At 37.3% G+C, this 16,678-nt stretch overlaps 2 protein-coding genes across 2 annotated transcripts; both read left to right on the top strand.

Annotated features, from left to right (window-relative positions):
• Positions 1 to 1,477: 1,477 nt before the first annotated feature.
• LOC103962895 (receptor-like cytosolic serine/threonine-protein kinase RBK2) lies at positions 1,478 to 5,873 on the top strand. Its single transcript, XM_018651312.2, has 9 exons — positions 1,478 to 1,938; positions 2,615 to 2,721; positions 2,806 to 3,189; positions 3,341 to 3,592; positions 3,683 to 3,840; positions 4,598 to 4,677; positions 4,759 to 4,894; positions 4,988 to 5,137; positions 5,309 to 5,873. The coding sequence occupies exons 1-9, from the start codon at positions 1,901 to 1,903 to the stop codon at positions 5,477 to 5,479; spliced, it is 1,476 nt and encodes a 491-aa protein (XP_018506828.2). The 5' UTR covers positions 1,478 to 1,900; the 3' UTR covers positions 5,480 to 5,873.
• A 1,995-nt stretch (positions 5,874 to 7,868) lies between these two features.
• LOC108868348 (autophagy-related protein 18h) lies at positions 7,869 to 14,452 on the top strand. Its single transcript, XM_018651311.2, has 9 exons — positions 7,869 to 8,351; positions 9,489 to 9,941; positions 10,252 to 10,692; positions 10,971 to 11,216; positions 11,310 to 12,098; positions 12,182 to 12,357; positions 12,662 to 12,792; positions 12,888 to 13,400; positions 14,060 to 14,452. The coding sequence occupies exons 1-9, from the start codon at positions 8,157 to 8,159 to the stop codon at positions 14,062 to 14,064; spliced, it is 2,949 nt and encodes a 982-aa protein (XP_018506827.2). The 5' UTR covers positions 7,869 to 8,156; the 3' UTR covers positions 14,065 to 14,452.
• Positions 14,453 to 16,678: the final 2,226 nt, after the last annotated feature.

The following is a 16,678-nucleotide window of genomic DNA, read 5'->3' as shown; positions in this document are numbered from 1 at the left end:
AATTCGGCTACAAGCTTTTCAAATTTGAATAATTTTTTATTTTTTATTCATTATTTGTATCCATGCTTCTTTCTCTTCTCTAATTTCAAATTAGTGTTGGGTTACGTTAGGTAGACTAAATTTGCAAACTAAATTATGTGTTATGAATAAGAAAATAAGCACGTTAATAACAGTTAAGTAATAATTCAATCATCAACTTCCATCTCATTTAATTTACAAAACATTCAAATACATACCTAATGTTTTGAAAGTTAGACATATGTCAGGTCAATGGCGTTAAACGAGAACTTTACCAACATTAAGTGAGACTATACTAGCATTAAATGATGAGGTGCAAATACCAAAGTTAGTTTTCACCAATCGTCTTTTTGGAGCTCTAATTCTGCAAAACGATCCCTTTTAGCCAAGTTAAAACATAAATTTACTTTAGCTAAAATGTGTTGAATTGGAGATTCAAAAGTCGATAGATGACTCGAGAGTTAAGACATGCATTAATATTATCCATGTTATCATTTATCGCTAGTGAATCTAATAAATGTCCCTTTTATAAAATTTTAGTTAGTTATTTAGAATGTTTTGAAAGGCTAGAATCAATTTGAAATCACCCTTAAAAGTTAGGTAATAATCTAGACTCAACCCAATTTTTTTTTGAAAAGCGATGAAGTCATCACCGCATTTGTAAAGTAAGAAATTGGTCACAAATTCCATAACTGTAGTTGTATTGGCTGACGAGACTTACAAAAAGACACTCGAAAGATTTTGAAACTATCTATACAAATCATTCGGACTTTATTCAGGATGTCTTTCTTTTAATTTGTATTGTTTTTTATTCGTCAACAAATTTTTCATTTTCTTCTGATAAGAAGCCACTGCATTCACATGAAAAAAAATTGCCTAAAGCCGATACTAAGGCCGTTCAACACATGTCAAGAAGTCCATGAATAAATTTCTCAAGAACAATTTTAGAAGTTCAAATCAGTTGGTATAATTTTTACCCCAACTATAATAGATCAATCTATGTAACTTATGGGAATATTTAGAATTCTTCCCCTTCATCTAGGTAATGTTACCAAAACATAAAAGTTTGTATTTGTATGGAATGAACAACAATAAATGCATAAAGATAAATGTTAAGGGGACTATCTGAAAGTGTGATTCTCTATGAACTCTCTGCTACCTAACAATTTAACGTCAATTTTCCTGCCAACACTATAAACATTGTGCCAAAAACATGAACCGTTAGAGAGTCCATCCCCCGTTTTATAGAATAAAATACCCTTACCATTTCTCAGCATGAATTTCAAGTATTTTTGGTCAAAACTGAAAAAACAAATTAAGAAGCCCCCTAAATTGAAAAATTTGGCATCTTAATTGTGCAATAGTGGAGATATTTCAGAAACCAAGGCCTTTATAATAAATTCTGCGCAAAATCCCAAAAAAAATGTTTTATTAACACCACGACGAACGTCCTCTCTCTCTCTCTCTCTGCGTGTCTGAAAGTTTCTCTCACTTGGATTTAAGGTTGTGAGCAGAATTCGCTGTCAAAATCTCAAACACTTGTCAGCAACCCAGTTCGACACAGCAGCGGCTGTTTCGGACCGATGTAAAAAACACATTGAAACCGAAAACCATACAGTGTCAAACAGGGGGGAGAGAGAGAGAGAGAGAGAGAGAGAGAGAATGAGATGAGACTCTGTTCAAACATTTAGCTTCTATATTCATTTCTTTATCAATATGGATAGCAACAACCAGATTTTTGTTGCTTAAAAGATCAGAGATATTGGTTTATAAATTTGCAGGGTCTCCTTTGTTGAAGAAAGCAGAGATATTGGTTTATAAATTTGCAGGGCCTCCTTTGTTGAAGAAAGCAGCACTCTCTGTGTATCTGGCGGGAGTGTTGATGGCGAATGGTGAAGTGCAAGGACCTTATTGTTCATGGTATGCCTGCTCCTTCATGTTCTCTCATTTGGGGTTTTTTTTTTTTTTTTTTTTTTTTTTTTTTTTTTTTCTGTGTTTGTACTTTTATTTATTTCAAAATTACCATTTTGATGTTTTATGTTGAGCCGAACTTCTGGGGTTTCTGGATTTTGTATGCCAATGTGAAAAAGTTTGGTTTTTGCTGCATCCGAGATAGAATTTTTATTTTTTTTAGAATTTTCTTCTGATCTTTTCTATTGATTGTTCTGGTGGGTTTTCTTTTGGTGTTCAATGTTATATTTGCATATATGTATATTGCTGTTTTAGCTAAGGGAAGACTTGACGCAAAATTGAGCAGAGCGACGTTTTAGGATTCAACCGGCCTCACTTAATGGGATAAGGCTTGGTTGTTGTATATGTATCTGTGTGTGTATATACGTACTTTTTCTGGGTTTGTTTGGGTTTAAGCAAATGGGTTCTATGGACTTTCAGTCTGTGTGCAAGCAATGGCAATGAATGGTCTAAAGTTTTTACCTTTTCGGCATTTGAGGAAGTTGGTAAACTTTTATTTCCTTAACAAAAAAGTTTATGACATATATGGGAATATAATCTTTGAGGGGATTTCTTAGCCTTTTAAGTCCGTCGTTTATTGTGATTTTAGATTTTTTTGCCAATTTTTTTGTTAATTTCTATCCAGGGGAGCTGGAAAGGAAACCGAAAACTTGTCACTGAAGGTCCCAAATGAGATTTCTAAGGTGAAACAGAGAAAGCAGAAAGTTCTACTTACTTCTGCTTCTGCCCAAGGTAGACCTTGTAGATTGGAGATATTTAATTATCTGTTTTCGTGTTCTAATTCTTATGTCGTAATGCTCGGTTTCTTATTTGTAGATTTGAGGTATAACGACATAGAAAAAGAGAAAGAGGATGTCCAAACTCCTAGAGGAGTTTTAGAAGCTTGCGTGAGAGGCTTTGAATCCGAGACTAGTACTTCTGAAAACGGTACGACTGAAAACGGCACGACTGAGTCATCAGTACGTTGTTCAAGTTCGAATTCAGTTTCTCACTGGCGTAGGTTCTTTAAACAATGGGGTAAAAGATCGCTTAAGCGCTTAGCCTCCTTCCCTCCGCTTGGTGTGCCGAAGATATCATCACGAAGAAGAATCAGGAGTGCAAGAGAGAATCCAGCATTAACTAATATATACAACTTCAAGTCTTCGTTGGTGAACTTTACCAGCTCTGAGCTCCAAAAGGCGACCGATAATTTTAACAGTGGTCAGTAACTACCTCCAGATATTAAGACCTACTATCCAATTCCGATATGTGGACTCATATGTTTACCATTAATCGCAGAATTCGCAAAACTGGGGAAATTTTAATTTCATTTTGATTATGACATTTTCTCCGTGGTTCCTATTTCTTGCAGAAAACCAAATTGGAAAGGGTGGTTATTCAGAAGTTTACAAGGGTTGTTTGAAAAGTGGGCAGCTAGTAGCAGTCAAGCGGCTGACGAAAGGAACAGCAGATGAGAAAACAGCAGGCTTTCTATCTGAACTTGGCATTATAGCTCATGTTGATCATCCTAATGCCGCTAAGTTAATTGGATGTTGCGTTGAAGGAGGAATGTACCTTGTTTTTGAATTATCTTCACTTGGGAGTTTAGGATCGCTCCTGCACAGTATGTTCATGTATCTGTGGATTCCTATTCTTAGTTTTAAACTGCTTATCGGTTTATGCGTTTTGTTTTTAAGTCATCCGCATATTCCAGGTCCAAAGGCTAACAAACTTGATTGGAGTAAAAGATACAAAATTGCTTTGGGGACAGCAGATGGTCTGCTATACCTTCATGAGAGTTGCCAGAGGCGAATCATTCATAGAGATATCAAAGCCGATAATATTCTGCTCACAGAGGATTTTGTGCCTCAGGTATTTTCCAAGTTTCACAACTAAAATTACTCAAACATTGAAACTTGAAGAACTTCCGGTTTCCTGGTTTATTTTGTAGAGTTTACAATATGCTAAAAAGTTTGGCTACATATTACAGTTAGATAATCTTTGCAGCATCTTGAAACATAAATCCGCCAACGGTCTTTAGTTACTGACTTCATTGTCTAGCTTTGTTGATTCCATGCACCCTTATTTATGCACATAAACGTTACAATTATCTATTTGCAGTCAGTTTTGATCCTGGGGACGTAGCTGTCGTGGAACAATTTTATCATTTTGTGTTCAATACCCGTTCAACATAAATGACGGGCATGTGCCGATAGTTGCCTTAGCACATAAGATCTCCCCGCACATAAGCCTAGCCAAGGGTGAACTTTACAGTCATGAGATAAATAAGGGCATAAGATTAAGGATGTGCTTAATCTCAATACTTATTTGCTCTGTTCTAAGCACACAAAAGCACATAATACTTTGTCGAGCTTTCATTAGCTTGCTTACTCAGGCTCAATCTGGTGTTTCTTATTATGCTAACACAGACTGTGTTTTACATCTTTTCCTCTTGGAGTTCGCTCTGTTTTCCTCTTTCATATTGACAAAGAGAATTTGACACCACTATATTTGAATCGTATTGGCTTTCTCGTATGCTAATTGCTGACCGCACATGGACCCAAACTAGGTGTCCTTTTCGTTTCTCTATATAATCAACTTACTGATTAGTATAGCCAATTTATGCTAGATATGTGATTTCGGGCTTGCAAAGTGGCTCCCCAAACAGTGGACTCATCACAATGTCTCTAAATCTGAAGGCACATTCGGGTATGTGCTGTAAACTGTTTCATTTCCAATAAGTTACATGCTTTATATTTCAAATCTTCATTTTGTACCCTTAAATGGCAGGTATTTTGCTCCCGAGTATTTCATGCATGGAATAGTAGATGAAAAAACCGATGTTTATTCTTTTGGAGTCCTACTCTTGGAGCTTATAACCGGGCGTCCAGCTTTGGATGATCTTCAGAACAGCCTTGTACTTTGGGTAAGTTTGCTTCTGCATAATTAGAAAAATACCATCTATTTTTGTCGATATATACAAGCACTTAGCTGGATGTAATTTTTTACTTCGTTGTAGGCAAAGCCTTTGCTTGATAACAATGAGATCAAGGAGCTTGTTGATCCTAATATCGGCGACAACTATGACCAGAAAGAGATGGATCACATGATTTTGACAGCAGCCTTATGCATCGAGCAGTCTTCTATTCTACGTCCTCGCATGAGTCAGGCAAGTAAAAATTTCAGACTGATATCCCATTATTTTTCTGAGTTAACAATTCATGATGACTTGATCGAGCGAGGTCATCATACCTTGTTTCATGAACTTCAGCCTCCTAGTTTCACTACAATGTTTGAGATGTTGGATAGCGGGATGATGACATGTTTTGGTTTGGTGCAGGTTGTGGTGCTGCTGAGAGGCGATGAATACGTATCCAAATGTGCAAAAGAATCGAAAAGGAGGTCCATACAAAGAACATACTCGGAAGAACTACTGGATGCACAGGAGTATAACTCAACAAAGTATCTAGGCGATCTCAACCGACACAAGCAGGTCGCCTTTGGTTCTTGAGATAGGTGGATAGAACATTTAAACAATGTTAATTCTAGCTGCTCTCATAGGCTTATCAGTTTCCAGGGTGCTTGCAATCCGCATGGAAATCAAGAAAGTGATTGAGTTAGGGGGGAAAAAAATGCTGCTAGCCATTTATGTCGAAAAACAGTATCATCGGCGCGTTTCTGATGGCCCCGAAAATGATCAAATATGCACAACTGCATTGCAAATTCAAGTCGGATGCGCGAAAATATGAAAACCCCAGGATGTATTTGTTTAACCTGCGTGTATAGAGAATTTCCTTTCCATCTAGACACCGAAATGCGCCTTTTGTTCTTCGGTTCTACCTGGTATATGGTCCTGTTTGAGAATTACTTTTGTTTGGATTTTTGGAAGAAAAACTTCAACTTCATGAGTTCTTCAACTCTCCTGAATGAGGAGGTCAACATTGAATGATTTACGTGAACGCTGTTTGAAATACGGACATATGAGATCGAAATACGGACATACGAGACGGGTATATTGTCCTAATCAACCGGCCAAACCCACAACTTTTGTTTGTGGGTCGTTAAATATGCTCCATACCCAAAATCTAAATGGGCTACCATAAACGGGCCTGACCAAATACAATCTAGAAACAATTTCTTATTTATTGTATTTTCGTATCTTTTTTTATTATTTTCAACCAATTTCTCTGTATTCAATTATTAGTACGATCTAGTTTTTACTGATAAGTGAGAAATCTTTAAGTTCGATTTCTGCCAAAGTCAAATTTGAATTATATTATTACTAAGTTTTCGATATCATTAAAAATCATGTCTCGGTTTCATAGAAGTCCTTGTCCGAGACTTATTTTGTTCAAAAATAAAGAAAAAAATGAAAAATAGAAAAAGAAACGTGTAATGGTTGGGCATCATGGCTTAAGATATTCTCGTCCCTTGTCGTAGAGTAACCAATGTCCCTCTATTTTTCAAATTATTTTATCCCTCACGTTATGCCTACAATTCAGAGGGCCCCACACACACACACACCCCACCCAACGCCTCGCCGCCCCCAGTATTTCCCATTATTCTCGCTTGGCGCCCTCAACTTTCATAAAATACTGTTTGGACCCAATGGGCCTTCAGTGCTACAAATAAGATGCAAAAAGACAATTTTGACCCCATAATGTGCATGGCTACCCATTCAAGACCCAAATAAATTTACTCAAATTTTATGTTCAAGAATAAAAGTAATATGCATACTCTATTTAATCTACAAAGTAATATTCGAATTTTGCTTGGCTATGTCGAGTCTCTTCTCACTTTGATTGCAGCTGGTTTGAGCATTTCCATTTTGTTGTCCGCTCAATTTTGTTAGATAATCTTTATCGAATTTCGGGATGAAGTGTCATTTGTATAGACCAAAATCGGGCTAATTTCCTTTTGTTCTTTTGTTTTGAGCTGTTTAGCCCCGTTGTTTAACAAATAGAAGTAATATTTGTATTTTTTAGGTTATTATGAACAAATAAATAAAAAAATATTGGAAAACAAAATATATCATCACATTATTTAAAACCCTGGTTCATTTATGCAAAGTTTATCTCAATTACAAAAGTATATTCTAACTAATATACAAAAGTAACTTGTTCGAATCACAAAAGATAGGAAATAGATTCTCTCATGATCTCTTCCACCAAGATCAACGAATCAAGTGATCCGGGCTTTTGAAATTTGATCCAATGGTTAAAAACAGGAGCTCATTTTAAAAGTTATAATAACTTTAACATTTGAATCAAATTTCAAAAGTCAGGATTACTTAATCTGGTAGCCTTAGTGGAAGAGATCCTGAAGAGATCTGGAGATGATCTCTTTTCTAGTTAACCTCTACCTAATTCACCAATCAAGGTGCACTTTGCACTTAAGCCAATAAACATGTAAGAGATAATGTACCAAATCAAACAAAAATTAAGGGATACTCAAAATTCAGACTCGTTTGGGAGTGATTTTTAAAAATTGAAAATACGTTTTTGGTCAAAATTGATCTTGTGTTTCAAAAACACTTTAAGTTTTTTTTACTAATAATCATTTTTAGTTTTTTTTCAAATACTTTTAAACAAACTCTTGTATTTATTTGAATAAATAATCTTATCACGAGTCGATGAAATAAATAAATTCTAAATAATTATAACCTGTAACAATAATGGTACGATACTTGAGAATCTCTTTTCATTTATACCTTATCTCCATTTGCGCTTTGGATAAGAAAGCGCGTGAGGGCAAAATCGTAAAGTCAGGTAAATAATTTTCATTTGGCATTAAATTTGCAGGGGTCCCGGCGAAATTATCCAAATTCCAGCGGGACAAATTTGACATTTCCGGAATTAGTGTACTGTGCAATCAACACCGAGCAACACACACAGCGGACTCCAAAAAGCAAATAAAAAATAAAAAAAAATAAAAAGCCAGAGAGGGACAGAAAATCAAAGCGAACGAAACGAACCGTCTCCGTTTCCAGGTCAAAATCCAACCACCACCGGCGCCGCCACCGGAACCACCATAAACGAAGTCGTTCCCCGCCCCTGTTGCTGCACCGGACTATCTTTTATGCTATTGGTTATCGGAGTAAGTCGGCGACTTCCCTCGGAGGTGGGGGCCTCTCCTTCTGGTGAATCTCCGGTGGCCGGTTGCATTCTCTGGGGAATTGTTGCTTGACTATGAAGAAGAACCGAAACGGCGGCACTAAGGTTGTTCAGAGTAATCAACATCAACACGCCAATAACAATGGCTTCCTTCCGAATTCTTTCAAATTCATTTCTTCTTGCATTAAAACTGCATCTTCCGGCGTAAGGTCGGGCGCCGCCTCCGTCGCCGCCTCCATCTCCGTCGATTCTCACGATTGCCGAGACCAGGTATAATTTTATTTTTTTTAATCGAGAATTTCATTTATATTCGTATGTTTCTTGATTATGATGCTTTTGGAATTCGATTATAGGATTAGCGATTGATTTGTGTGGAATTTTGGTTGATTTTGGTTTGGTTGCATGGAAAATTGGAGAGAGGGATTGAAAGTGAAACTTACTAAATTTGGGGGAGAAAACAGAGAAATTAGAAAGTTTAGGGAGTTTTGAATTTTTGTTTTGTTTTGGTTGTGAATTGTGAGTTAATGTGGGTGAAATTTTAGTCCGTTCTGGTTAGTGAGGAAAACGAGTGACAGAGAGTGAAATGAAGAGTTCGGGCTTTGTGCTTGGCGGCTGAGAAAATTTCAGGACAAAGATGTGAAATGTGTGGGGAAGTTTGAATTTTTCGACCGGCCTGGATGTTTGGCTCTAAAAATTTGAATTTTCTAAAGTTTGTATATGTTTTGTTGAGCAGGGTTGTTTTTGTAAGAAGTAATGTTTTCAACTAGTTTAGTAGTTTGAGGAGGGGTGGAATTAATGAAGTCCTGGTTAATTAGTTAATGTAGAAGTTGAAATATGACCAATTTTACGATGCGTATTAATATGAAATTTAAGAATGTGGACTGATAGTATCAACTTTGGATGATTTCAATCATCAAAACTTACTGAAGTGATCAAATTGATAATCGTATACTTAGTGAAGTATATGGTGTAACATAATTAAGTACTTTGTCTTGAGGTTTTGATGTTCTTTAAAGAAGAATCCAATTAATGTCCATTGGATCATTACCATTTCAGAAGTAGCATATACGCGTAAGAAATTGGTGGGGTATTTTATGCCCAAATTTAGCAATCAACTGAGAATTTAATCGTATGTGTTTTGTGCTCTGAGATGGTTGAATAGATTTGAGCTGTGAGTGGTTGAAAAATTGTGAGTCACAGAATTATTTTGAAGATGCTTTAGCGTCTCGTTGCTTAAAAGTAATTATTTTTTTGTTAAGGGGCATTATGTACACTTTCAACATTTTCTACAGCCAAAGCCATTGTTTTCCTTTTGATTGTGATGTGCAATGGATTTAACGGGTTCCATTACATTCTTTACACTGTTATTACATGTATCAGTGTGATTTAACTTATTGTGGCAAACAGGTGTTGTGGGCTTGCTTCGACAAAGTAGAGCTTGGTCCATCTTCCTTCAAACATGTTCTGCTACTTGGTTATTCCAATGGATTTCAAGTCCTTGAAGTTGAAGATGCCTCTAATTTCAGTGAACTTGTCTCAAGGCGTGATGATCCAGTTACATTTTTACAGATGCAGCCCCTGCCTGCAAAGTGTGAGGGTCATGAAGGATTCAGATCCTCACATCCTATACTCATGGTTGTTGCATGTGATGAAAAGAGCTCAGGTATGATGCAAACAGGGAGAGATGGGTTGGCCAATGGTCATTCTGAGCCTCAAACAGGAAACTCTGCTTTGTCTCCTACAGCTGTTCGGTTTTATTCGCTAAGGTCGTGCAGTTATGTTCATGTTCTAAGATTCCGTTCAACTGTGTATATGGTTAGATGCAGTCCTCAAGTAGTAGCTGTGGGTCTTGCATCCCAAGTAAGCATTGCGTATCCCATGTATTCACTGTTTTTATACGCATTTAGGAATGAATTGTTTTTCCAGCAAACTGTAAGAGGCTGAATAACTTAGATGTTTTTCTGGGTGTGTGCGTGTTTTTGGAAGTCACCATGTTCCTGTAACAAATCAGAAGAATTAGACTGGATGGTTGTAGGCTACTGGTTTCACTCATTCACTTGGGAAGCTACATCATTTAAATATGAATTTTATATAATTTGTATTACTAAATAGGTAATGAAATATTCAAACATGTCTTCAAGTCCTTTATGTTTTCTAATTTTTCTGGCAGATATACTGCTTCGATGCTGTCACCCTTGAGAACAAATTCAGTGTCCTCACTTATCCTGCCCCCCAGTTGGGAGTTCAAGGACTGGTTGGGGTCAACATCGGGTATGGTCCTATGGCTGTTGGTCCCAGGTGGTTGGCTTATGCCTCCAACAACCCTCTGATGTCAAACACAGGCCACCTCAGTCCTCAAAGTCTTACTCCACCTGGTGTAAGTCCATCAACTTCGCCAAGTAGTGGAAGTCTGATGGCTCGATATGCAATGGAATCTAGTAAACAGTTAGCTTCTGGGTTGCTTAATCTGGGAGACATGGGTTACAAAACTTTGTCCAAGTACTATCAAGATCTAACACCAGATGGTTCTAGCTCTCCTGTGTCATCAAATTCTAGCTGGAAAGTTGGGAGGGTTGCATCACATTCAACCGAGACAGATATTGCTGGAATGGTAAGTATTCTTTTTAGCTGAAAGTTATATTTTAATCTCACTCTGGAATCATCATTGTTTCAGTATATTTACAAGAAGAGAAAAGATTTTGGTTTTGTTTCATTTTCTTGAGACAATCTGTTTGAGCGATCGCATGAGAGTAAGGATCTTCTGACGTGGTCAATGTTTTCAATAGTTTAGAAAACCTGATGCTGAATAGCATAGGGGATGTGGTTTATTTTTATTACCTTGAGCAATTTTGCTTGAACCGTATTTACTTAGTGAAATGGCCTTTGCAGGTTGTTATAAAAGACTTTGTTTCCAGAGCCGTTGTGTCACAATTCAGGGCACATACCAGTCCCATTTCTGCCCTGTGTTTTGACCCAAGTGGGACTCTTCTAGTTACTGCCTCAATACATGGAAACAATATAAACATTTTTCGAATAATGCCATCCTGCTCGCGTAATGGATCATGCACTCAAAGCTTTGACTGGACTTCTTCTCATGTGCACCTTTACAAACTACATCGTGGCATAACGTCTGCTGTAAGTTTTGGTCGTTTGTTGTTTCATCTTAGGCTATTACTATTATGTTCCTTATGTTAATGTGGCTTCTTTTTCCTTGTGCTTATTATACAGGTGATCCAAGACATTTGTTTTAGTCGATACAGTCAATGGATTACAATTGTTACATCCAGGGGAACTAGCCATATTTTTGCTTTATCTCCCTTCGGTGGTGACACTGTTTTGCAAATACAGAATTCCCATGTTGACGGACCTGCACTTTCGATGGTTCCATCTGCACCATGGTGGTTTACTCCATATTTCACAAGAAGTCAGCAAACCTTTTCTCCACCTCCAGCAGCTACCCTTTCTGTGGTTAGCAGAATAAAAAATAACTCTGGGTGGCTCAACACTGTTAGTAATGCAGCATCTTCTGCGGCAGGAAAGGCTTCCTTTCGATCTGGGGCTGTTGCTGCTGTATTCCATAGTTCTGTACCTGATGGTCTGCAATCTTTCCATGCGAAGGTCACTGCATTGGAGCACTTATTGGCTTATACTGCTTCTGGTCATGTAATTCAGTATAAACTACTGCCTTCATTGGGAGGAGAGGCAGGCGACACTGTTTCAGGAGCTGGGCCAGGTTCTTCAGTTCAGATACAGGATGAAGATTTGCGAGTGAAAGTTGAATCTCTTCATTTCTTGGATGTTTGCCGAAGAAATGATTGGCCTGAAAGAGAGGAAGGCATTTCTGGGATTATACTTGAGAAACAAGACGATATTGACAGAATTGATAGTTCTGACTGTGATGACAATGATGTTGGGGACAAGGAGCTGGCAAAACCCCTTGAACGATCTCACGTTTACCTCTCTAATGCTGAGGTTCAGATCAATTCCGGAAGGATTCCTATCTGGCAAAAATCTAAGGTACCTTTTAAATTTTGACAGTGTGATCTCTTTGCTTATCACCATTGTCAAACATGTTTGTGATCCTTTCATTTATGTCTTAGATATATTTCTATACAATGAGTCCGTCTGCTGCTGGTGAGCTAAATTTTGGTAAAGATCTTACTGGCGGAGAGATGGAAATAGAGAAGGTTCCTGTTCACGAGGTTGAAATGAGGCAGAAAGATTTGCTACCTGTTGTTCATCCTTTTCATAGGTTTCAGTCTGACTGGAATGGCAGGTAATGTTGCTGCTGTATTAATGTTAAAATGAACATGAATTTGCGCCTTGTAGCATTTTGTAGGAATCCATCTTGCATCTTTTTTCTTGCTCCTGGAGGTTGTTAAGCTTCCTTGAAAATTTGCATCTTTGCATTTCGTATGTGATTTGTGTTTGTGGTTCTATATGGTTTGATGACCTTTTCTGAGAGGCCAGAGGTTTCTTGAGCATGTTTTTTTTTAAATAACAATTAAAAAGTATCACAAATATTACTTTTGAATGTTTTAATTTAAACACTAATTGAATTTGTTGGGGGCTTTATGCAGGCATCTAATTGGAGGAGGATGCTCGAGTTCATCTTCTGATTCTCATGAAGATAAAGAAAAGTTCCAGGAAAATTCTGGTAGTTCTGGTGAGAATTTGACAACTATAGGCTCAGCTGAAAACCCAAACGCTGGTAAGAATTCTGGTATTTCTGATGTAATATTATTATTGCTTTATGAGTAGAAGAGGATTTTCTAATGCAACCTTTGTTCTTTAACGAATGGTTAGGTGATTATCCATTTATTCTCCAACCTGGAAATGGTCAGAATGGCGAAAAAAGAGGGAGATCATTTTCAGTATCACCTCACATGAACTATATCTCCACAAAGAAAAATATTACTTCAGTATCCCTGAAACAACCTACCTCAGGTGTTTCTCTTGGTGACGATAGTAATTTTTCAAATAGTCTATCCACTTTAACAAGCGGCTCCCTTTCAGCTGATAGAACTATTGCAACAAAGGTTCAGTCCGTGAATAGTGGTGGGGCCAGTGAAGGTTCCAATGTAGGTTCTAACCGTTCTGATCTGAGTATGAACACACTCGATGAGGGACCAGTACACGAATCACCGGATTTTGAGCCATTTTTCCAAGAGGGGCATTGTAAAGCATCACCTCTGAGCAACTTTCATGAGTCGACTGAAGTTGTAACTGATGTTGACAGCCCCTGTGATAGGGAGAAAAGCGAGGAAGATGGTGACAATGATGACATGCTTGGTGGTGTATTTGCCTTCTCCGAGGAAGGTGAGATTACGACACATTTATCAGTTGATCACTTCTTTTAATTAGAAGTTGTCTCATTTATGGAATGTTTTCAACTGAAGATGGATGCTTCTGAGTGCTGACCGTTGATTTGAACTTGTTATATTTTGTTTTCTATGGAGCAATCACGTATTCTACTGGATTTCACTAATACTTTGTTGACTTCTCATTCATGTTCTAACACGTTATGCACTCATCTTGATTTCCCTCCCTTGTGGGATGTTATGTACACTATGTTTGGGTATAGTACATTTTAGACTGTACGGTTGCTTAGACTAAATAAGTTATCCTAGTCAGATTGGGCGGGAATGTTGTATAGATGTTGAGCAATCACTTAGTATTACATAACTACTCTAATGGGATCATATATCGGTCAAGTAAAGTTCTCCAAACATGTTGCCTTGAGGTATTTGTAATGACAGTTCTGTATGCGTTCACATTAGGATCTAAGGATGATTGTGTATATTAACATTGGAATAAGGATTTATTGCCTTTCATGTTCATGTGTTATATATCTTTATATGTTATTTTATTGTGAGTAGCTTTACAATCAACGGAACCTGATGGAACAGGCATGTAGCTTTCCCCTGCTGGGAAATTGGATCTGTAAGCCATTGACGCTTCCACGCTTTCTGTTTCAGGATGATGTACCTTCGGGTTCTCAAATTGCACTGAAGTAATCGGACTCCTTTCGTTATTATCCACGAGTATTGTAAAAAGGTTTGGTCAAAGCTCGGTTAAATGCTCGTATTGAAATTTAATTGATGAAGTTTCAGGTTGTTTCTTTTCGACACTGGAAACGCTACTGACTAATTGATACAAGTGATATAATCTTTAGCTCGTCGCCGTCGTAGTGCCGCCGGGGCAAATGCCTGGTACTTCCCTTCTAATTCTCATTGTACATGTTGTAAATTGAGATTCGTAAGTAGAAATGATTTGTGTGGACAGGTTCTTTTATGTGTTGTATAATTTACATTGTTCATTCTTCAATGAAGAGAAAAAAAAAAAAAGAATAAAGGAAAATTTAAAGAGAACATATAATATACAGATTGAATTAATTTTGTGATTAGTTTCTGTACAAATTGCATGGAAAGCTTGCTCCATTTGACCGAAAAAGTCGCGGGTTTGAGTTGTGAAAACAGTCTCTTTGCAAAGTAAGGGTAAGACTAATTACGATAGATGTTCTTCTTTTCTTCCGACCCTTGTAAAGCGGAAAACCTTGTTGGCTTGGAGTCTTCATCTTTTTCCGCGCAAATGGCATTTTCTTTGGTCCAGAAGAAGTTAAAAGTTTAGTTATTTGGATGGTAATCGTAAAAATCCATTAGACTAAATAAAAGTACCTAATTAGCAATGGCCTTTTTGCATTCTTGTGGGCCTATAATTTTGTCAGGAGATAAACTTACCTACACGGGGAACAATGCCATTGTGGCTGGTTTTCAAGCCGGTTACATATTGTAATGTGTTTTAGCTTTTAATCATAACTTTGAATAATATACCATCACACTGGCATCCCGTTATAAAGAAGTTACTAGAGTTTAGAGGTTAAGAGCTCTTTCAGCGCCTATGATTGTATTGGATGTCATTCATGAAATTTAAGCTATATAGAAGGTGGAGGTGAATAATTTTTCATTTTGAGAGGATTAGAAGGAGATTAGACACGGATGAAGTTTATTTTTTCTAATCCTATTATCTTTTGGGGAATTCAAAGAGATAACAAGTAATCTATCTTGTACTTTCAATTTTGACACAATTCTTTTTATTTCTTCCCTCAACATACCCTATAACCAGTGAAAGACCTAACCAGATTCAGTCCAGTGCACCAAACGAGCCGAAAAGTAAATAAATTATTGATCAAGAAAAAGTTCCAACTCGAAATAGATAAGGATGGAAACATAGGCACAAGATCGCTCCTGTAGAGCTATAGTTTGGATTTGTGTGTTTACGGTGTGCATATGATTTTGTTTCGAGGAGGACAAACAAAAGAAAAATATTGTTGAAAGACTTGTGGCCATTCTTCAATCTTTCCCAATCAGTGAGATGCACCACCATAATTTCAATCAAATCTTCTGTTGTTGTACAATTCTTTGGTATTATTTAAAATTGTCTTTTATGACCTTAATATTGAGGAAATATTTTTCAATGTGCTGGACCATGTTTCCGGTGCCCTAGAAAATCTCTCCATATGAAGCAGAAGATTTGTTTGTTTTGGGGCGGGGCCGGGGGGGGGGGGGTGGCGGCGGGAGATGGAGAATGGGGTGGTCCCCCATTTATAATTACAAATCTCCCTACCAAATGTTGTGATCCAAACTTAATTGGGGGATTTACCATTACTGTAATATTTCAGTCTAATCATGTAAATTAATTTACATAATTATGTTTAGACTGGTTGAATGCTACATGATGATATACTCATATTATTCAAATTACTCTGGTTTGATTGAATTGAATAGGGTGGTTGTATACAGAAGCCATAAGGGAAGTTAGGGTTTGGGGCCCTGTGACATTGGAACCCCATGACATGCTTGGTCGGGTTGAAAACGGTCTTGGGTTTTGTCCTTTGAGGTATTAGAGAAAGGGGTGAAAGTACTTCACTTGCCAGGAGAGGAGTCTGAACCGGTGACATGGAAGTCTCTTTTAAAAGGGGTGCAGAAAGCAATATCCTCGGTAGGAGAGGGGCTAGGGCTAATAACCGTGACAGTGAAATTTCTCTCAATTATTCTAGGAACTTTGGCCGTTATATGACAATTACAAATCTATTTTGCTAAAACAGAAAAATCAACACAACTGATATAATCAAAATGGAGCGTAACACGTAAAATCTTTAACGGATAACTTTTAGTTACATATTATCACATCAATCGTATTGCTTCACATGATATATTTATTACACGAACATTTTAGACATTTCACGTGTTCTCTGTTTTTGTCCTGTTAGTCGTGTTGGTTTTCCAATCTCATCAAGAGGGATTTTAATTGTCGGACAATTACCCATATTCTAAGTATGTGGCTAGTTTTGAGTTCGCTACTTACCATTTAAAGCAAACCTAATCCTAATAATGTTGTATGCTTTAAGGGGAGGCTTTTGGGTCACCAATTCATTGAAGCTTTTAAGTATGGGAATTGGAAAACTTACCATTACCATGGCCAATGGCCAATGGCCAACTCACTAAAGAACTTTCATGAACAACAATGGTTGTACAAAGTGCTTTTTTTTTCTTTCTTTGGGAAATAAGGTTGTAGAAAGTGTTTGTTGGTAAGCA

The sequence above is a fragment of a genome, unplaced genomic scaffold (assembly GCF_019419815.1).
Source record: "Pyrus x bretschneideri cultivar Hongxiangsu unplaced genomic scaffold, Pyrus_bretschneideri_v1 Contig48, whole genome shotgun sequence".
In the NCBI taxonomy this organism is placed as follows: Eukaryota; Viridiplantae; Streptophyta; class Magnoliopsida; order Rosales; family Rosaceae; genus Pyrus; species Pyrus x bretschneideri.
Note: the sequence above shows the minus strand (reverse complement) of the source record. Positions and strands in the feature narration are given on the sequence as shown.